This window comes from Pinus tabuliformis, chromosome 5_2 (assembly GCF_031772625.1).
Source record: "Pinus tabuliformis cultivar Carrire ecotype Pingquan chromosome 5_2, CPIR1, whole genome shotgun sequence".
Classification (NCBI taxonomy): domain Eukaryota; kingdom Viridiplantae; phylum Streptophyta; class Pinopsida; order Pinales; family Pinaceae; genus Pinus; species Pinus tabuliformis.
In genome coordinates, this window is record NC_142306.1 from 189407436 (window position 1) to 189430030 (window position 22595).

The window sequence follows — 22595 nt, forward strand, 5'->3', positions numbered from 1 at the left end:
AATATGTCGGTGCACTTGTAGCACAATGGATGTAAGAGTATGCACAATTGAAAAAATGAGGGTTGGGCATGCTATGTTGCTGTAAGTAGTTGGAGAATTCACCAATGAATATATAAGTAACCATCATGTAAATGTGACAATATGTAATGAATATATAAGTAACCATCATGTAAATGTGACAATGTGTTGTAATATTTGTGCAGTCAATCTTGTAAACATTTTCTGGAAAAAAATTTGTGTTATGTCATGCTATTGATGTGAATTTGTTACATGTATTATGTCATGTTATTGATATGATTTTGTTTTCCAGTGCTTATTTGAATGCAACGCATGAATTTTGATATTTTTGCCATGGAATTATGCCCACTTTTGAACCAGTTATGACCACTGGGTTCTTGAATCTTAAATCAATCATTTTACAAGGTGGACTGTTGACTGGGTTCTTGAATCTTAAATCAATCATTTTACAAGGTGGACTGTTGAGGATTGAAAGTTGTCCAATAGCATCTGATAGATTTGTTAAATGGCTTAGAATAGATCCCTTGTTCTCAAACTTTGGATCTAGACTTTGCTATGCTTTCTACGAGTTAGAGAGGAAATGCCAACTTCCATTTAGTTGCGCTACAGAAGTACAAAGGGCAAGCTACCCCATGATTCTCCAGAATAGAGGAGCAAAAGAATTGAACTCATTACACTCAAATGCTTCCATTGCTGGAATGGAAAAAGAATAAACTCTACTTTTACTCTACACAAGGAAACCAAAACTTGAAGAGGCTGGGAACATGGTCTGGCTGGTCTCAGAAGAAGAAGATATCACGGCTTCTCAGGGTCCCATGGAAGATGCTTGTCTCCCAGTTGAAGCTCTGGAATATCCTGTGAATTAACCATTCAAAGCCAGCATGAGCAGATAAAAAAAGAGTTAGCAGAAAACAAATTCAGATGGGTTGCTAGCTTCTTGTAGAATGAAGAAATTTTTAAAGAGGTTCATGCCAAAGCTCTGGATGAAGGGCATGTAGGGTTACCGTGTGGAACATGATATCCATATCAATTAAGGGAGAATCAGCTCGGCAAGTGGGCACCGACACCACCTCAGCTTCTGAAGCTTTCCTCTGTGACTGTTCATGACCAGTATTACCCGTTTCCTCTGAATCCATAAAATGCATAAGATCGCTTTGTCCAGAATCAGCAGAACAGAAACTCTGCGAGAAACTTCCAATGCCAAGCTCTAACTCTTGCGGCTCCGGAGGGAGAAAATGGGTGAAAACTATTTCGTCCTTTGGTTGCAGTAGGCTCGGAGGCCTGCAGGATACCATTGTAGGGTTTGCATGGTGAGGGTTAATAGGAAACAGCTCAGGAGGCTGATATGACACCATTGTTGTTATTAAGTCATTGTCTTCCAGAGGCCTTGTAGCCCTTGATATTATTTGGGCAAATGACAAATCAGGGAATGTGGAATTTTCAGGTTGAGTATTGCTGGCAGAACCAAAGACGAAAGCATTGTCGGGAATCCTGTGCGCAATAGGGCTGATCTCAGGGTTTCGATAAGAATTCTGAAGCTCTAGAAGACGAGGCTTGATTTGGCAGACGTGAAAGCCTATATATGTGATTTCAAAGCGTGGAGAATCGTCATATCGCTGTACTCGCCTCTTAGCCTGGCAACCCATATCATACTTATGCGTGCATCTGTAATAGCTTCTGCAAATTCAAAGAAGATTTGCAGCCTTTAGGAGCAAGCTTCGGATGAGTTTTCCCAAAACTGGAATTTGATTGGGAGAGGTGAAAAGATTTATACCGAGGATGTTGAGAACCTAGAATATCTTTTTGCCCATATTTTCGCCATGTATGGCCATCGTCTGGCGGTACATCATGCCCTGCTTCAGTACTAATTGCATCTACCTTCATGGTCCATTTGGGCAGGGATTTTCTGCAAATTATGTACACAAAATGATTACATCACAAAAACGAAATCACCTCCTGTTGTATTTACTTTAGCAGTAAATCTAATTTCTCATGAAAGAGAATCATTTAGCACCGTATCATACATACTAGGCATCTAAAAACACTCGAACACTCAAATTTGAGATTAGTCCAGAGATGTTTTAGGAAACCACATGGTTAAAATACATTCCTCTCAACCCCAAAGATAAAATATATTGTTCAGCATTCAACCAAACTGCAAACAGTCATATAAATGCCACATTGCTTTTGTTACTAATACCTCATCACTTAAGCTTTGCAAGCTAAAGGGTTTTTGCTTTCACTGTAAGAGCACTCTACATAGATGGAAAGGAAAGTATGGTATGTTTTGGGATAACTACCAATGCTATTAATAGATTTTAGATTTTACCCCATCTAACAAAGTGAAATATGATAAGCATTTTCTCCTATTTTTTTAACAAAGCAATATATGATAAGCATTCTGTAATTTGTGAAATATTGTATACATCAATTGATGTTTAATTTAACCATAATTTTAGAAACAAATTATTATTACTTATTAAATATAATATATGTTTCAGAATAAAAAATATATATTTAATACAATATATATTAAATATAATATATCTAATGTCATTGATATATATTATGAGATATACATGCCGTGTTATATGTTAACTGAGAGCTATTATATTATATTTTTAATTTTGTTTTATTGAATGAAGTGTATTTAGATTTATGTTTTATCTATTTTAATAAAATATTAACATTTTAAAAATCATAAACCACAATTGCTTATAAAATTTAAAGGTAAAATAATTTATAAGATCAAACATTATATGTTTAATACTATTTTATAAATGCAATATATTCTTAGTTATATACCATGTTATTTGAGATTTGATGGTATATATTTCAAAATATATTACAATTAATGCAGTACTGTGCATTTATTATTGATTATATTCAATTTATTCTATCTTAATAAAATGTAACTACTATGAATTATAGCTGTTTATAAAATTTTGAAGTTATAAAAAGTAAAGATAAACTAATTTTCTGTTAAATTAATTATTTTTGAGTTAAGAGTTTCATACAAATTTAACATGGATTATTTTTGAGTTAAGAATTTCATACAAATTTAACAAAAATGTTTAATATAATTGGATTTCTATCGTGATTCAAATTATTATATCAACTGGAAAATACAAAATGAATTTAATCCAATTTAAAATAAACTTAAATTTCACAATATAAAAAATTTAACCATAAAACTTACTTTCTATATTATCAAAATTTACTATTAAAAAAAAAATAGTGAAAACTAACTCTATAACCTATATAAACAGATATTGAAAGCTAAACTTTATCTAAAATAAATTTAATTAAAATCAATCTAAATATGGAACTTTCACTTTTTTTCTTACTAAATTTTAGTATTCCAAAAAAGCATACTAGAAAATTATTCTATAGTCTGCCTATATAAATGGAAATTGAGAAATAAACTTTATCTAAAATAAATTTGATGAAAATTCTAAATTGATGGAAATTTTGGCCTCTGTAATCAAGTTATAATAACCTAAGAGAGGTTTCGTAGAAAATTAGACAAATCGTACATGAGCAGAGATTGGGAAGGAAACCTTCTCTGGGATAAGGACAAACATATATGTTTCTGGGTCTGCAACTATGCCACCTGGGACAAACCTATGCATGAGAAGCGGTTATGTTCGGAGCATTATCCGACTTTGGGACCTGTGTGTGTCCTCCTCTCTTGGGGAGGATATGTCATTCAAACCAGATAACTGCTTTTTGAAAAGGATAGACCAACAGTTTAGTCCGAATCTAGTCAAGGAAACATAAATTTATGTTAACTGATAATAAAAAAAATCGGTGAAAAAAAAATATAAGAACATGGAATGGTTTTTTTTTGGGATTTTGGGATATAGATTAGCAGTAAAAGATATCACGGACAAATATTAAGTATCATATAAGTAGGAAGCTAATGATTAGCTTACTGGCTTTGCATCTTGTATATTGAATATTACATTAGTTTCATTTATCAGAGAAGATGGAAAAGCAGTGAGCTATTAGTGGGTTTAGTGCATGGTGTTGCCTTTAAAAATTCAGAAGTGGCAATAGTTTTGTGGCAATTAGAGAAGTCTGAGAAGGGTAATGAACGTATACTTTTGCTTTGAGGTTTCAATTCGATCTCTAATACTGGATGATGATTCCCTTTCGGAGCTTTCTGCAGTTTCACTGGATTTGATCATGGGTAAAGCAGCAGCAAGATGACCATGAACAGCAGCAGATTCCTTGCTTGAGGAGGATTGTTTTAAGCTACCTCCAATGCTTATTGGATCAGGTAAGTGCAGCATCTCTTCCTCTCCAATAGACTGCTGTGGCTTCTCTACAAGCATTGGGCTGGAACAGGAACTGGAGCTCCCCAGCAATTGCATGACTTTTCTGAACGTGGTCACTATTTCAGAAGAGGATTGGGCAATCAATTCCCTTGGATCAGAGGAGGGGGATGCGGAATTCATTCTGGTTTGAAGATCTCTTGCTACTTTGCAACCATGAAAGACTTCATTGAGGATACAGTTCTCCAATTCTGAAGTTGGGATTTTTTCCCCGTCACCAATCCTCCCTCGTCCTTCCATATAAAAAGCTCTGTGTCTGTAACCCTGTAACACCTTATCCCCAGTTAGGTACCCAAAAAATACCAGTAAAACAAAATGCTATAATGAAAACAAATGCTAGGATTCAATTGAGATTGAAAAAAAATAAGCTTTTGAAGGTTCCAGATGGGATGGATGTGATGAAGCAGAGGGGGGAATTATAGAAAAATAAGATGGGTATTAAAGGGCACTGAGGACTCTGCTTACCCAGTTGCATCTGTATGTATGTAACGAGCGAGTGGTCTCTGGTCTTCGGAATTGGGTCGAAGGTCCAACGGCGACAACGTCTTGAAAAGGGTTCAAAGTTCAAAACTCCGACCTTTGAATTGGAAAACTGGAGGGGTGGGCAGAATATATGTCAAAGTCCAACCCAAAGAACGCGGTGAAGCTGCTTCTTTACATTTCGGGTTTGAAAATTCCTCTGCGACTCGCCACATTAACTCCCATAAATTATGTTGACAGCGTCTCAGACATGGCAACTACAGGGACTCATCGCTTAAAAAATGGCTCCATAGATAGAGTTTTTTCGGGCTCCACACGTAATATTCCACCCGCTCCATTGCAAGTTGGAGATCTACGTGTAAAGTGAATTTCTGGACGGATTCAAACTGCCAAGCAAAGGAGTACAATGATATTTAACAGGAAAATTTACATTATAATACTAGATTAGCTATTGTGAATATCGTGATCACGGAAGGTACGTTGCATCTGAGAGGAATGAAGAGTAGCTTTGTGGGTCCGTGACCAAAGATGCTCGTAAATTTTAAGTACTTTTGAGACGCCAACGCTGCTATTTTTTTGGTTTGATTTTAAGTCTCGAGAATATTTTGGAATTTGATAGATAGGATTGAAATAAAAAATTTGACTTTTCTCTAGTCTATCAGATTTCGAAATACTCACAAAATCTACCGTCAATATAAGTTGAATAAGTCATGGGAAACTTCAGATGTAGCTTCCTCTGTTCTGACTAGGGCTTATTTATGTAAATATCATTAATTTACTAAAAGATGCTCAGTAGCTTTGTGGGTCTGTGACCAAAGATTTCGGTAAATTGTAAGTATTTTTAAGAAGTAAATTGTAAGTATTTTTAAGAACGAGTATGTTACTTTTAATTTGATTGTAAGTTTTGATTTGGGAATATTCACAAAATCTGCAATCTAACTCTAGGGTTTATTTCTGTAAACGTCATTAATGTATTAAAAGATGCTCAGTAGCTTTGTGGGTCGGTGACCACAAATTTCCGTAAATTTGAAGTATTTTTAAGAGGCCAAGTATGCTATTTTTAGTTAGACTATAAGATTTAAAAATATTTTGGAATTTGATAAATAAAAACAATGTCAAACAAGTAACTTTCTCCTATCCATCAAATTTAAAAATATTATCAAAATCTACCATCTTATTAAATTGAATAAATCATTAACCAGGTCAAACAATTAACTTTCTCCTATCCATCAAATTTAAAAATATTATCAAAAATCTACCATCTAATTAAATTGAATAAATCATCGACCAAAATGTTCTCAATATTAATAATTTTGATCCCAGTGGCAAAGTTCTCATGGTGCGTGGAATTCACAATCAACGTCATGGCGTTTCTCTAGGGCGATTCAACTGATTTTCAAAACTTTGTAGAGAAGGTATCCAAGCATGTAGCTTTGAGAATCTCGGGGCAATTCAACTTTCAAATCCCTGTAGAGAAAATATTAAAGCTTGGAGCTCGCCTTCCACCAAATATTTCGTGCTTAGTGATGAAATTCTCCATGCTTTTGAAATTTAAAGACTACCGATTTTTTTTCCCTTTAGATTTTCTTTAAATAAATTTTAATATTGATAAAATCAATTAAATATATAAATTAAATAATTTGAGTTTTGAACCTGTTTTAAAATTATTTTTGCTTGATTAAAATTTAGTTTTTTTTTAAATTAAAAAAATAAGTTAATGGCTTATATTTGGGAAAGTGAAACCCTGTCCCCTTACACACCATTAGTCGGTAATTCCCGGTAGCCTGATTTTCCTTGAATAATGGTGATGAATCAACCTACATTCACCAGTAATAACAAATAATAATTATTATTTGTTATTACTCGTGAATATATACATATATACTAAATAAAAAAATCATAAAAATTAGTTAAATTAAAAGTTGATTATTAATATTAATGATAAAAAGAATTGATATATATACTTTAAAAAAACATATAACAAGATTCTTAATCATGGAGATTCACCAATTTATCATGATTATTCTTATAACATTGTTTTAATTAATCAATTTAATTAAATGAGAAAAAATCACATAACTACTTTGGAGATAAATCTTAAATTTTGATTTGTGGATACTATTAAGAATGTTTTAGAATATTTCGAGGAGTTTAAATCCCCACCATTTACCTAATGATTATTGATAATTAAATTAAAATTCAAGAAGCCCTATTCCAAAATAGACATGGCTCGACACAATTAAAAGAAAAATATATTGTAAAAATCAAAATTTATTTATTTGGTAGTAGTTTTAGGTAATCCTAAGAGTTCATCTTCGTGGGGCATAAAGAAATAGGTTAACAACCCAAGACCCAGATGCATCTAGTAGAAGTGAAAGCCCACTTCATTACAGACCACCAACGGGTAATTCTAGGTGACATGGTTTTCCCCTTTTGTAACATTATGTGTCAATCAACAGTAATGGATAATGTTTAGAAATGGCATGCCCACTTAATTGATCATTATGTTACGCTGGGTTTTACCACTTTGTAAAAGAAAATTGGTCGTAGTTTTTATAACAAGTGTACGATATCAAGCTATGTATATATGTAGCTTGGGAGATTGGATGTAAACTTGTTATTCTAAGCCTCATTTAAAAAGATTGCAATCTTTAGAATATCCTTACCTTTCCTAGTGTATGTTTCCTTCACACCTTATGAAGATTTTACGGTGTAAATTTTTACCTTATATGAGTGCTTATGTATTATTGTATTTCATTTTTCTTTGTAGTTAACATTTTATTCCTCAACCGTGTAAATTTTTACCTTATATGAGTGCTTATGTATTATTTTTTTTCATTTTTCTTTGTAGTTAACATTTTTTCCCCATGGGGTAGCTCAACTCACGAAGGTTGTGTAAATGAAGTATTATGTGCGAGGAGGTTTGTGGTTCAATCCCCCCAATTTACCTGTGTGTGCGGAAGGGGCATACGTATGCCCCTAGAGGTTATAGTGGTAGTAGTTGGAATCGACCCCATGTCATGCAAGGATGGGATTAACCTAATTTTCTATTCATTTAAAACAAAAACATATATATTCAAGCTCCTAAATACCAATAATTGGTATGAGAGAAAAGGAAAAAGCGTTCATAAACCTAGATATGATTTATAGATCCATGCGTAGAAGAAGAACCCAAGGTCAAGTTTTTTCCAAGTTTTGTACATATTGAAATTGATCGAGAGGGAACCCAAAAAAGGTTTCGTAAAGGGTGTGAAGTCATGCAAGCAGGTGTTGGACTAATGATGCATCACATTCCATTTGAGTTATGCAAGGCGATTTGAAGAGTCCATGAAGGAAGAGGCAGAGTCATGTTGAAGGAGGTCATGAAATTTCGTGTGTGTATGTGTTGGCTATTGAAGACCTTAGCCATCATATGTATAAACACAAATGAGGATCGATCTTGTTTTGTATCCAAAATCTTGTACCACAACAAGGGCTTATTGTAAACTCTAGTAGTTAAGAAAGGGGATCAAATTTATATCTCATATGGGAAAATAGTACCAAGTTTTTCCTAGCATTGGGGAGAACCATGCATTGAATTTTGTGTTGTGGTCGAGCCAAAGATACCTTAATAATCATTTAAACCCATGGAGGTCAATTTGTGGTAGAAGTTTCGTTGCAAAAGTGAGATGGATTTGAGGGATCGACTGTGTGTAGAGGTCAAGCCATATATATGTATATGATTTGGTGGAAGTTGGCCCATTTTGGGGGGAGGGGTAGACGTCGAGTCCAATGGAGGCCACAAAGTTAGGTTTTGTGGTGAAGGGAGCATGTGTTTAGAGAGTTAATAGCTAAGATAACCAATGCAAAGTTTGAGGTGGAGAAGTTTAATGGAAAGAATAACTTTGAATTGTGGAAGCTCAAGATGCAAGATTTTTTGGTGAAACAAGCACTACATAAGACATTGGATGAAAAGTGAAAGAAACATGTGACTATGACTAATGAAGACTCAGAAAATTTAGATGCAAGAGCTCTTAGCACCATTCGGTTATTTTTCATAGATAATACTCTTTTCAATATTATTGTAGAGAAAACAACAACGAACTTATGGAGTAGAATGGAGAACCTTTATATGGAAAAATCCTTGATAAACCAAATATACTCAAAGAGGCAATTGTACAATTTATGAATGAAAGAATGTACCAATTCATTTCTTTGATCATTTAACATTTTTTAATGCCCTTATATGCCAATTAACTAGTATGGATGTTGAAAACAATGATGAAGATAGGGTAGTCACATTATTGTGTTCATTGCCTAAATCTTGAGATCAATTAATCATTTCTAATAAATTTAATACAATTGATACTCTTGACTATGGTTCTACTATGGGAGCATTTTTATCTAAGGAGGTGTGAAAGAAATCCAGTGAGAAACCTCCACACTAGAAGTAATGGTTACTATCAGTCAATCAAAAGAAAAAGGGGAGAATTCAATAGGCACATCAAGATCTAAGTCAAAAGAAAAGAAGGGTAAACTAAAATGTCGGTATTATAATAAATCAAAGCATCTCAAGAAAGATTGTTGGAAGAGGAAGGAACACAAGGAAGAATCCAAAAAATAAGCAAATATGATAAAATCAAGTCTATGTATCATTGATGAAGTTTTATCTATATTTAATGTCCCCGAATATTATGGAGAATGGTTATTAGATTATGGTGTTTCACATCACACATGTCAAGATCGAAGTTGGTTTTATTCTTATCAAATTGTTGATGATGGTATTGTTCTTGTGGGAAATAAATTTTCTTGTAAGACTGTTGGGGTTAGAAGCATTAAAATTAATTTTTTTATGGTATTGCAAAGACAAATTTGACATAAGTAAGACATGGATCTAAACTAAAAAGGAATTTAATCTCTTTGGGAGTTTTGGATTTTGCAGCTTACAAATTTACGGGTCAAGGTAGAGCACTTAGGGTGTCCAAGTAAACTTTGGTGGTTATGAAATCTACAAAGACTAGAATCCTTTACAAGCTAGGAACGAGTACTTAAATAAATAAAGTAGTGATGTTATCTTAGAATGAAAATGAATCTACTTATTTATAGCATTAGTGATGTGGTAATATACGTGAAAAATGGCTACAAATACCGATAAAACAAAATTATTTCCAAATTTAAAATTTTCGAATTTGAATTTATGTAAGCATTGTATTTTTGGAAAGCAATGTAAACATAAGTTTAAAATTGGTAGTCACACAAGTTAAGATATTCTAGATTATATCCCTTCAGATGTTTGGATGGCATCCCCTACAAATTTTTTTGGATGATCATCATATTTTAAAACATTTATAAATGATTACTCTAGGAAGATGTGGGTATATGTCCTAAAAATAAAAACATATGTGTTTAATGTATTTAAAAAATTTAGGGCTTTGTTTATAGAGAACTCACAAGAAAATCAAATGTATAAGAATAGATAATGGAGGTGATTTCAGATCATTGGAATTTGAAAAATATTGTGAAGAAGATGGGTCTAAAGGCATAAAGCCCTAGTATAATTTCCCTACCGAAATGGCATAGCAAAACACATGAATAAGACTCTTCTAGAAAAAGCAAGGAGCATGCCTAGCAATGCTAATTTACAACAAGAGTTGTGGGGAAAAGAAACTGCTATTACTAGCTACTTGGTAAATCAATCAACATCAATTATAATAGAATTTAAAATTCTTGAAAGGTATGGATAACCCATCCTTGTGATTACTCAAATCTTTAATTTTTTGGTTGTGAAATTTATACTCTTACTCCTAAAAACCATCATTCTAAGTTAGATCCCAGATCAAAGAAGTATGTATTTGTTGGTTATGGTGATGTAGTTAAAGGATACAAATTTTGGAATCCTACTACACATGAAATCATCATTAGTAGAGATGTAGTATTTGATGAATCTCCTCTCATTAAATCATACATCGTAGAAGTTGATATGAAATAGGAACAAGTGACACTAAATCAACAAATTCAGTTGGAGACTCAAACATCTACATAAAATAGGAAACAGAAGAAGCATCATATGATAACTTGACATAGTGGATGTTGAAAATATTCTAAAAAATGTGAAAACCCCAAACCAACACCAAGGAGATCTACTTGGGACAAAAATTCTCCTAGGTGGTATTAATGATTATGTTTCATCTATTGCCTTGATTACTAATGATGGGGAACCTTATTTTTATTAGCAAGCAATAGAAGATATTGAAAATGCTAAATAGAAAATGACAATGAAAGAGACATAGAATACCTTAGAAAAAAACAAAACTCGAGACCCAGTAAAAAATCCAAAATATAGAAAACTTGTTGGATGTATGTGGGTATACAAAATGAAAAAGGGTGTTGGCAGTAAAGTTAAAAGTTATAAAGCAGATTGGTAGCAAAGGGATATTCTCAATGGAAGGTATTGATTTCCATGAAATATTTTCACTAATTGTTAAGTTTGTTTTTGTTCTTATTGTATTAGCACTAGTTGCTTTACTTGATCTTGACTTAGAGCACTTAAATGTTAAAATAACATTTTTACATGGAGATTTGGATGAGGAAATATAAATGGAATAACCAAAAGGATTTTTTCAACATAAAAAATGAAGATTTGTTTGTGCATTCAAGATGCCATTGTATGGCCTAAATTAGTCTCTCAGGCACTGGTTCATGTAGTTGATTCCTTAATGATGAGCCAAAGTTATACTAGAAGTGAGTATGATGATTGTGTTCACTTCAAAAGTTTGAACGATATAATTCATTGTCTTGGTGTTATATGTTGATGATATGCTTACTGCAAGAAAAATCATGAATGAGGTGAACGTGTTAAACAATCTATTGGCTAGGACTTTCAATATGAAGGATCTAGGAGCAACGAAACAAATTGTTGGCGTAGAATACACAAAACACAGAAAAATGGGAAGCCCAAGTTATCACAACAAAAGTACATGGAGAAAACACTCATGAAATCCAGTATGAATAATGTGAAACCTATAAATATCCCTTTAACTTCCCATTTTAAACTTTCTTCAATTTTATGTCCTAGTAGCGAACAATAAAACTATTATATGTCTTCTATACTATATGCTAGTGCAATCTATACGATGGTATGTACTAAACTAAATATTTCATATGTAGTTGGGGTTTTCAATAGCTACATGGAAAATACAAGAAGAGAACATCGGAAAGCAACAAAATGGGTGTTATAGTATTTTAGAGAGATAAGTGATTACCACATCACTTTTAATAGTGGAAATGATTATGTCTGTGTTTATATTGATTTAGATTTTGTAAGTGATTTGGAAAAAAGAAGATCCTCTTCAAGTTATGTATTTACTCTTGTAGGAGAATCTGTTGGTTGGATGTCAAATCTTCAAGAATTAATTTCTTTATCCACCACTAGGGTGGAATATATTGTCTCCAATGCATGCGGGGAGGCAATTTGGTTGAAGTGTCTTTTGGGTGAGTTTGGAAGAATAGAAGACAATGTGAATGTATTTTTTGATAGTCAAAGTGATATTCATTTGGCTACCAATCCAACTTATCATAATAATACTAAGAATATTTAAATTAAATACCATTTTGTAAGATAAACTATTAATGGAGGTGTAGTAGCTCTTGAGAAAGTCCATAATCAAGAAAATTATGCAAACATGTTTACAAAATCAATGTTTTTAGAAAAATTGTAGTGGTGTTTGGCTTCTCTCGGCTTGAACAAAGGAGATGAATGAGCTTGGGCAAGGTATCAGGTGAATTGTTGCGAAGTTGGATGTTGTTGGAATCATGACAACAATTAAAATGATATTATATTGTAAAAACCAAATTTTTCTTCAGGTAAATATTTGGTAGTTTACATAAGAGGTGGCAGTTCATGTCACACATGTAACAATGCCAAGTTATATTTATCTACGTATCTTGAGATATGGGATGTAATGTTGTTTTTGTAAGCCTAATCTAAGAAGATTGTAATTTTTTCCATAAGAAATAGAATACCAGTACCTTTCCCTGTGGATGTTTCCTTGACACTTTGTCAAGATTTTACCATGTAAATATTTTCCTTCCCATAATGCTTTTATTTTAACTCATTTCATTTTTATTTGCATTCAATAATTTATTTGGAATCCTAAATACCAATAGATTAGACCCTTTTTTGTGGAGAAGACATTGATTGGGAAATTCATGGAGATGCATAAAAATGGGGTTCTTATTGATAGGTCTTTTATTGACGTAGGGGACAATGATATTTTAATGTGGTGGGGGTTTATATTGTATTTTTATTCTAGTGAAATGATAATAAAGATTTGATTTCTCAAACTGGATCTTTTTTTGGGTCTTCAAAGGCTGTATTTGAATTGTTGGATGCTTGACTTCAATCTTGAGGAGAATATTCCCAGGATATCCCTAGTATGATTTCCTTTATTGCCCTTGTTGCTATTCTTCTAGGATAATCCAACCTTTGAAGGCATATTAAATAGCATTCTGATGCAGGTGCATTAGGCCGAGCACATAAAAATGATAAGTTATTAAAGCCAGACCAAGAGCCTAGCAGTGTGATGGATTGATCACATGTCAAGGCTAGAACATTTAAAGTTTATTTGTGAAAAGTTTTTTATATTTAGTTAAGATTAGTTAGAAATTTCTAGTTAAAATAAATGATTTTATAGCTAGTAGGTAGTTAGGGCGAAGGGAAATTGGTTCACATCCATGAACTCATTTCTTGGACAGTTTTTTTTAGATTTTGGAGAGGGAGGAGGAACATTTTTGGGTGCTGGAAGTTTTGGTGTGAGATTGAAGTTCATTGAACAACATTTCTTAGACAAATGGCTTTTCGTATCAGCAAATCAAATTTGTAAGTGTGTGTGAGACAGTTATTTTCATATGTGTTTGTGAGGTTTGTGAACCATAATATTAATATCTAGAGATTGGAATTGATTTGGTCTTTAAATTGCTGTGTTGAATGAGGAATTCCTGCACTATATTTTCTTTGTTATTTACATTTAAATGAGAACCTAGAGAATCATATTTCAGTTAATCTTCTAATCTATTACTTTTGCATCCAAGATTGTGTATTGGAAAGAGTCATTTCAAATTTGAGAATACAAAGCACTTTATATCAAGTCAGCATAAGAAAGAAAAATTGTAAAGGAAAACCGTCATCAAATTTGCAGGTCAAATTCGGATCAAAGGAAGACGAAATTTGAAATTTTGGCATCTGGGTTTTGTGCACATTAGCTTCTAATTAGTAACCTGCTAGTGATTTTCCCAAAATATCCTTGGTTTGGGAGTTACGAAGGGATATTTAAACTATGCTTTTACAGAATGCGTGGCTGAAAAAAAATGATTTGTTGTTCCTCCTATAACATCATTGTAGTTTGTTATGAGAGTAATGATTTGTTGTTCATCCTGTAACAACACTGTAAGCTGCTAAGATAGCAGCCATCAATTTGTGGGCCATCAATTTGTGGTATCAAAGACTTAACGTTGTTGGTATCTACTGTATAGAGAGATGAATAGGAGAGCAGGAAGGGCACGAGGTCGCAGAGGCAGACCCGCGGGTAATGCAGAACTCATGGAAGAGATAAGGAGACTGCAAATTTTGTTAGAAGCCATGGAAGTAGGGAGACAATGGGATCCTAAAGGTGGATATGTTAGTGAGGCCAAAGAGGAACTTGAAGAAGAAGGAGCAACCCTGTTGAAGAAGTTGTTGAGATTAAGTTGTTGAGAACAGTATTGGGCTCAAGTTCAAGGCCAAAGCCTGAAATCTCTACTTATGATGGAATTTTGAAAGATGAGAATCTACTAGATTGGATCAGTGAGATCGAAAAGCATTTTGAGTATGAGGAAATTGACGAGGATAAGAGAGTCAAGTTTGTTGTGACAAGGTTGAAAGGCCATGCTACACTATGGTGGGACAATGTACAGGCTGAAAAAAGGAAGAAGGACAAACCATTGATCAAGAACTGGGATAGAATGGTGGAAAAGATGAAGAGTAAGTTATTGCCAAAGGATTACCAGCTAAATCTTTACAAACATATGCAAAATCTTAAACAAAAGATAATGATAGTGAAAGAATACACCAAAGAGTTTTACAAGGTGAATTTGAGAGCAGGCTATGTAGAAGATACCCCGGAAAAGACAACAAGGTATATCAATGGTTTGAGGCTAGATATTCAAGATGAAATCAACATACTTTCTCTAAGGGCAATAGAGGAAACATACCAGTGCGCTTTGAAGGCAAAAGAAAAGATAACTAGGGAGCAAAGCTCTGGAAGAGGATGTGGTTTTTCCAAAGGGAAAGGACAGACAAATGGAAGAGGAAAGTTTCCCGCGCAAAAGAATGGTGAAGGCAACTCAAATCAGCAAGGGTAGTCAGAGAAATAAGGTGGCAGCAGAGGAGGAAGACCTTACCAGAGAGGTATAGGTAGAGGAAGAGGCAGAGAGACTGTCTACCAGTGTTACAAATGTAACAAATTGTGTCGCTAATCTTTTGAATGTCCTGAGAATGAAAATACGGAACAACGAGGTGCATACATAGCTCAAACCGGAGCAATAGAGGCACAAGTACTTGAGATAGAGAATGTGCCAGAGACTAGAGAGGTGTTGATGATGCATAAAGTCTTGTTAAAACCAGTAAAGGGTACTATTGAACCAGTCCAAAGGAAATCCTTATTCAAGACAATGTGTAAGGCAAAAGGAAAATGCTACAAATTGGTGATTGACAATGGAAGTACAAACAATCTAGTTTCCCAAAAAAAGGTGGAAAAATTGGGATTGAAAAAAATTAAGCACCCCACACCTTATAAGGTATCATGGTTGCAAAAAGGACACCAATTGTTGGTGCATGAACAAAGTGAAGTTGAGTTTCAAATAGGTAGGTATAAAGACAAGGTTCTCTATGACGTAATGCTAATGGATTCTTGTCACATTCTTTTGGGTCGCCCATGGCAGTTTGATAGGAAAGTGACACATGATGGAGAGAGCAATTGTTATAAGTTTGAAAAGGATGGAATTAAGCACACTCTTGTACCATTGAAAGAGGAAGGTATGGCTAAAACAAGCAGCCCAAAAGCACTACTACTTAGTGGAAAGGAATTTCTACAACAGATGGAAGAAGAAGAGGTAAGATATGTAGTGATTTGCAAGCCAAAGGTAGTACTTCTGCACACTGAAATTGTAGATTTACCTATTGAAGTTCAGGAGTTTTTGCATGAGTTTCATGATATTGTAGTTGATGAATTACCAAGTGAGTTGCCACCCAAAAGAAGCACCAGTCATCACATAGACTTGATATTGGGAGCAAGTCTTCTGAACAAGGCTACATATCAAATGATACCCAAAGAGAATGAGGAAGTGACGAAGCAATACCAAGAATTTTTGGACAAAGGACTAATAAGAGAAAGTTTGAGTTTGTGTTCCATACCTACAGTATTAAGTCCAAAGAAGGGTGGAGAATGGAGAATGTGCATTTACTCTAGAGAAATCAACAAGATCACCATTCGTTACAAGTTTCCATTGCCACAGATGGATGATATGATGGATTTCTTGGGTGGAGAAACTTACTTCTCAAAGATTGACCTGAAAAGTGCTTATCATCAAATTCGGATCAAAGAAGGAGACAAGTGGAAGACAAATTTCAAGACCAATGAAGGCTTGTATGAGTGGATGGTCAAGCCATTTGGCTTGTCAAATGCACCCAATACCTTTATGTGGCTGATGAATGAAGTCTTGAAGGATTTCATTGGTAAGTTTGTCATTGTTTACTTGGATGAAATTTTAATTTTCAGTCAAACTAAAGAAGAGAACTTAAGACATTTGGAGTATGTTTTAGAGATATTGCAGCAAGAAAATCTATTGATTAACATGAAGAAGTGTTCTTTTATGAAGAGTGAGCTTGTATACTTGGGTTTTGTAATTTCTAAGGATGGCTTTAAAATGAATCCGGAAAAGATAGAGGCAATTGTAAATTGGCCCTCACCTAAGAATATTTTTGAGGTGAGAAGTTTTCATGGCTTAGCCAGCTTCTACATAAAATTTATCAAGAATTTTAGTGGCATTTGTGTACCTATCATTGACACCATCAAGAAGAATAGGTAGACATTTTATTGGACAAAAAAAAAAAAAAAAAATCAACTATTAAAGAAGAAGATCATTGAGAAGCCGATGTTGAAGTTTTCAGACTTCAATCAACCCTTTCATGTGATATGTGATGCTAGTGGGACAACCATTGGAGTTGTACTGAGCCAAGAAGATAAGTTGGTTGCATATTTCAGTGAGAAGTTAAATGAGTCAAAATAGAAATACTCTTCCTACGACAAAGAATTTTATGCGGTGATTCTAGATTTGAAGCATTGGAGGAATTACTTGATGCCTAACGAGTTTGTTCTATCCATGGATAATTCTTCCTTACAATACATTATGCAACAATATAAGTTAAATCATAAACATGCAAAGTGGGTGGAGTTCCTTCAAAATTTAAATTTTGTTTTGAAGCACATTAGTGGGAAGGCAAATAAGGTTGTTGATGCCTTGAGTAGGAGATGCTTAATCATCAGGAAAGTCAAATACAAATTTTAGGCTTTGATTATTGGAAGGACTTATATGACATTGACGTTGATTTTAAAGAAGCTTTTGCAGCGTGTAAAAATCTAGTCAATAGGGATAGCAGTCCATGGAAATAGTTTATGTTGGAGGATGGACTATTGTTCAAGAACAATCAGCTATGTATTCCCAATTGCTCAATGAGGGAAAACTTGGTCCAAGAAAAACATAATGGTGGGTTGGATGGACACTTTCATGTTGAGAAAACACTTGGGCAGCTGAGTCACTTCTATATTTGGCCTAAGATGAAGGCAGATGTGCAAAGGTACATGAGTAAGTGCAGGGTATGTCAACATGCGAAAGGGAGAAGTCAGAATGCTGGACTATGCATGTCGTTACCCATTCCCAATAGACCTTGGGATTCGATGAGTATGGACTTTGTTTTGGGTTTACCGAGAACTCAACGAGGTAATGATTCAATCCTTATAGTTGTGGATATATTTACTAAGATGCCTCATTTCATTCCGTGTTTCAAAACTAGTGATGCCACCCATGTGGCTAATTTATTTTTTGATGAGCTTGTTCAGTTGCATGGTTTGCCAAAAAGTATAATCTTTGATAGGGACACAAGATTCACCAAACATTTCTAGAGGGCCTTGTGGAAGAAACTTGGCATTAAGCTAAATTTCAGCTCAACCTATCATCCACAATCTAATGGGCAAATTGAGGTTGTAAACAAGAGTTTCGGTAGTTTGTTGAGGAGTTTAGTAGGTGATCGAACAAAGCAGTGGGATCATGTGCTAGCCTAGGCTGAGTTTGCATATAATGACTCACCAAATAGGAGCATAGGAAAGAGTCCATTTCAGATCTTGTACGACATGCATATGAGGGGAATTTGTGAGCTAAGATACTTGGGAAAGCTTGAGCATAGAAGTGTTGATGGAGAGGATTTTGCAACAACCATGAGTGAGCTGCACAAGCAAGTAAAACAAAGATTACAAGATACAAGCAACATCTACAAGCAATGAGCAAATGTACACATGAAATAGGTAAACTTTGAAGTGGGAGATGTGGTCCTAGCTCATCTAAGAAAGGAAAGGTTTCCAAGGAGAGAATATAACAAAGTGAAAATAAAGAATATAGGACCTTGTAATATCCTTCGCAATTTTTTAGCGAATGCTTATGAGGTGGAGTTACCTCCAGGAATTGGCATTTCACCCATTTTTAATGTGGAAGATTTGTATCCCTACACAGTTGGTGATGGGGATCAAGCTTCTGGGAATATTGACCAGGATGAAGGAAAGGAACAACAGTGGCTGAAACAAATGCCTGTGCCAAAGAGTTTAGAGGTTGAACAGATTTTGGATACATGTGTTTCTAAAAAGACCAGAAGGAAAGAATACTTGGAATATATTGTGAAGTGCAAAGGCCGTCCAATGGAGGATTCTACTTGGATGGATGAAGCAATACTACAGAAAGAATGTCATTTTATAGAAGATCTTATGAGTGGGGCCTCATAAAATGTTCTTTCTTGAGGAGTCTGATGCAGGTGCATTAGGCCGAGCACATAAAAATGATAAGTTATTAAAGTCAGACCAAGAGCCTAGAAATGTGATGGATTGATCACATGTCAAGGCTAGAACATTTAAAGTTTATTTGTGAATTTTTTTTTATATTTAGTTAAGATTAGTTAGAAATATATAGTTAAAAGAAATGATTTTATAGCTAGTAGGTAGTTAGGGATAAGGGAAATTGGTTCACATCCATGAACTCATTCCTTGTACAGTTTTTTTTAGTTTTTGGAGAGGGAGGAGGAACATTTTTGGGTGCTGGAAGTTTTGGTGTGAGATTGAAGTTAATTGAACATCATTTCTTAGACCAATGGCTTTTTGTATCAACAAATCGAATTCGTAAGTATGTGCCAGACAATTATTTGCATATGTGTTTGTGAGGTTTGTGAACCATAATATTAATATCTGGAGATTGAAATTGATTTGGTCCTTAAATTGCTATGTTGAATGAGGAATTCATGCACTGTATTTTCTCTGTTATTTACATTTAAATGAGAACCTCGAGAATCATATTTCAGTTAATCTTCTAATTCAATACTTTTGCATCCAAGATTGTGTATTGGAAAGAGTCATTTTAAATTACATATTTGAGAATACATAGCACTCAATATCAAGCCAAAAAAGAAAAGAAAATTTGTAAAGGAAAACCGTCATCAAATTTACGGGTCAATTTCTGATTAGAGGAAGACAAAATTCGAAATTCTGGCATCTGGATTTTGTGCAGAGCAGGGTCTATTTGGTAACTCGCAAGCTATTTTCCAAAAAGATCCTTGGTTGGGGAGTCACGAAGGGATTTTTAAACTGTGCTTTTAGAAAATGCGTCGCTGGAAAAAATGATTTGTTGTTCCTCCTGTAACAACACTGTAGTTTGCTGTGAGAGCAATGATTTGTTGTTCCTCCTGTAACAATGTTGTAGTTTGTTGTGAGAGCAATGATTTGTTGTTCCTCATGTAACAACACTGTAGTTTGTTGTGAGAGCAATGATTTGTTGTTCCTCCTATAACAACACTATAAGCTGCTAAGATAGTAGCCATCAATTTGTGGGCCATCACATTGGAAATTTTTTGAAGAGTTGTTTCAAAGGCATGCTAATGCTCTTATGCATGAATTTGTGCCAAAGTAGATCTCAAAAAGTGGTTTCGTGAAGCTATACACTTGAATATGGATTGTTGGTGTCATCTCCAAGGGTTAGCCCATGAAAAACCCTTGTTCAAGTACAATATGGTCACTTTGGTAGAATATTGTAAGAAAGGATAATCTCCCTAACTTAACCAATGCAAACAATCAATAGAAAGTAATAAAAGTAGAATTTATAATGCCATACCCAATCTAAAGAGCCTATATTGTCATCATCTAGAGCCCCTTTGACTCATTGTAAGATTCTAAGTGACAAGAAGCTAGGATAGAATATACAGGATAAGACTTTGGAAACTTGCATTGATGAGCATGATTGAGTGTATGGGACTCCATTAGATTGGAATGTGTAACCTACCCATTAGCAACATGCCTTTAGTGAATGCTTCACAACAATTTAGTTAACCCTTGGAGTTCAATAATATATATACACATTGTAGGGTTCCACCCTCTTCCCCAAAATATCTAAATGGAGTATGGTGTCAATCTCTAGCTACACAAGTGATTGGTAAGCTAAAGGGACTCAATTAGATTTGAACTTGTGACCTATGCCTTCCCCACTAGTAATATGCCCTTGATGAATGGTTCAATTGATTGAACTAATCCTTGGAGATCATTATTATTTATACGAATGAGCATCTTCACATCCCCTCGACAACATTTATCCTTGTTTTGGTTTTTTAGATTAAAAGGGAAAAAAAATACATTTGATTAATAAACTAAATACTTCTATTATATTTATCAATAAAAAAAATTATTTAATTTTTTGGGAAAAATAATAATAAATATTTATATACTCTTTTACCATATTTAATAAATAATTTTAAGTTAATTAATATTTTAATATTAAATAAATAATTTTTTTGAAATAATGAAATAATATTTTAATATTAATTAAATATTTTTAAAAAATAATTAATTAATATTGGTGAATATTTTTTTTTATAAGATACATAAATAAACTGAAAGGTATTTGTAAGAAAACCAACACCACTCAAAAGTGAGTTAAACTCAGAGATACACTGTTATCCACGTGCTATTAAGTGACGATATCAAGGAAGTATGTTCCCACAAGATTCATACGAAAGGTTGAAAAGAACAAAAGAAGAGATAATTAATAAGTTTTTAGTGATTAATAAAGAGGGTTACTTATCGTGTTAATTTTTTTTATAATATTTTATAAATGAAAATATTGATAAATTAAAATTTAGTTTACATTTAGGTGTTTTTATACGTAATTGAGATAATAATATTATATAAATTTATGTTAAATTATTATTTTTTAGTTATGATTTTGTAATTTATTAAAGTAATTTGGATGAGGTTTATTTTATTAAATTTATTTGTTGTCACTATAACACTAAGAGTATATCCAACATTTTATAAGTTAATGGTGGAATTGGAGTAGAGGTGGAAAAAAAAGGTTATGGATGGATGGGTAGAGCCTCTTTCTCATGTGTCGTTCATTCTTCTTAATTAAGGGGAAAGTTTTGGGTAGTAGAAAAGTGATATATAGTCATTGTTCAATGGAAGTGAAAAAGTTGATAGAGGACATAGAAAAAAAGGTAGAGGAAAAGCGAAAAACCTTATTAGAAAATCAAATTCTTGATGAGGTAAAAGGTTAGGTCTTTGATCCAATCTAATCTTATAAAAAAGATATGAAATTCTTCAAGATTATTGAAACTTATTAGATGATAAAAACCATAGTGACTCATAATATGGAAAAGATTTAAACCACTCAAAAAAAATATCTTACATGTGCAAGATCTTTAAAAGAAAATTAAGTTATCTGTAAAAAAAAATCTTTAGTATTAAATTTTAATAATATCAATTATAAAAAAAATTAAGATCAAACTCAATGAAAAAAATAAATGACACATGCTTCAAACTCATTGTCTTTTAAGAGGAGTACCAACTCCTAGACCCACATTTCAAACATTCTAAACATGCCAAACAGGTTAAAAAGAAACCATAGATTAACCAAACCACACACCTCGCTTAATAATTAATAATTTAGCTGGGGTCAATTATCTTTTTACATAATGTTTATGTAAGAAGTTCAATAAATATAAACATACAATCTATTTTCTAAAACATTTTTGGACTTCCATTTTTTAACGAGATATACTATAGGATGATTACAAATTTCAAACTTAAAACTAATGATTTAATGATTTGTTTCCTTTGAAAGAGTCGTCTATTATTTTATTTATAATATGAATATAAATGTTTTTATATTTTAAAAATAATAATAGCAATGGAGTGGAGTTTTAATATGAATATAAATGTTTTTATATTTTAAAAATAATAATAGCAATTGAGTGGAGTTTTATGGTAATAAAAATAAATTATTAAAAATTATAAAAATAATTGATTTTTTTTTAAATATATAAGAATATTTATTTAATAAATTATTAAAATAGTTAAAAGAAATATTAAAAAAAAAAAAAAAAAAAAAAAAAAAAAAACCTTTATTTCACTTGATGGATTAAAAAATCTTTGCTTTAAT

At 33.2% G+C, this 22595-nt stretch overlaps 1 protein-coding gene across 1 annotated transcript; it reads right to left on the reverse strand.

Moving 5' to 3' along the window:
• Positions 1-664: 664 nt before the first annotated feature.
• On the reverse strand, positions 665-4770 carry LOC149158200 (uncharacterized). The gene is made up of 4 exons (XM_089437719.1): positions 4123-4770; positions 1793-1924; positions 1023-1695; positions 665-873 (listed from the first exon to the last, which is right to left on the reverse strand). Exons 1-4 carry the CDS (start codon positions 4593-4595, stop codon positions 814-816), a joined length of 1338 nt encoding a protein of 445 aa, XP_089293845.1. The 5' UTR covers positions 4596-4770; the 3' UTR covers positions 665-813.
• Positions 4771-22595: the final 17825 nt, after the last annotated feature.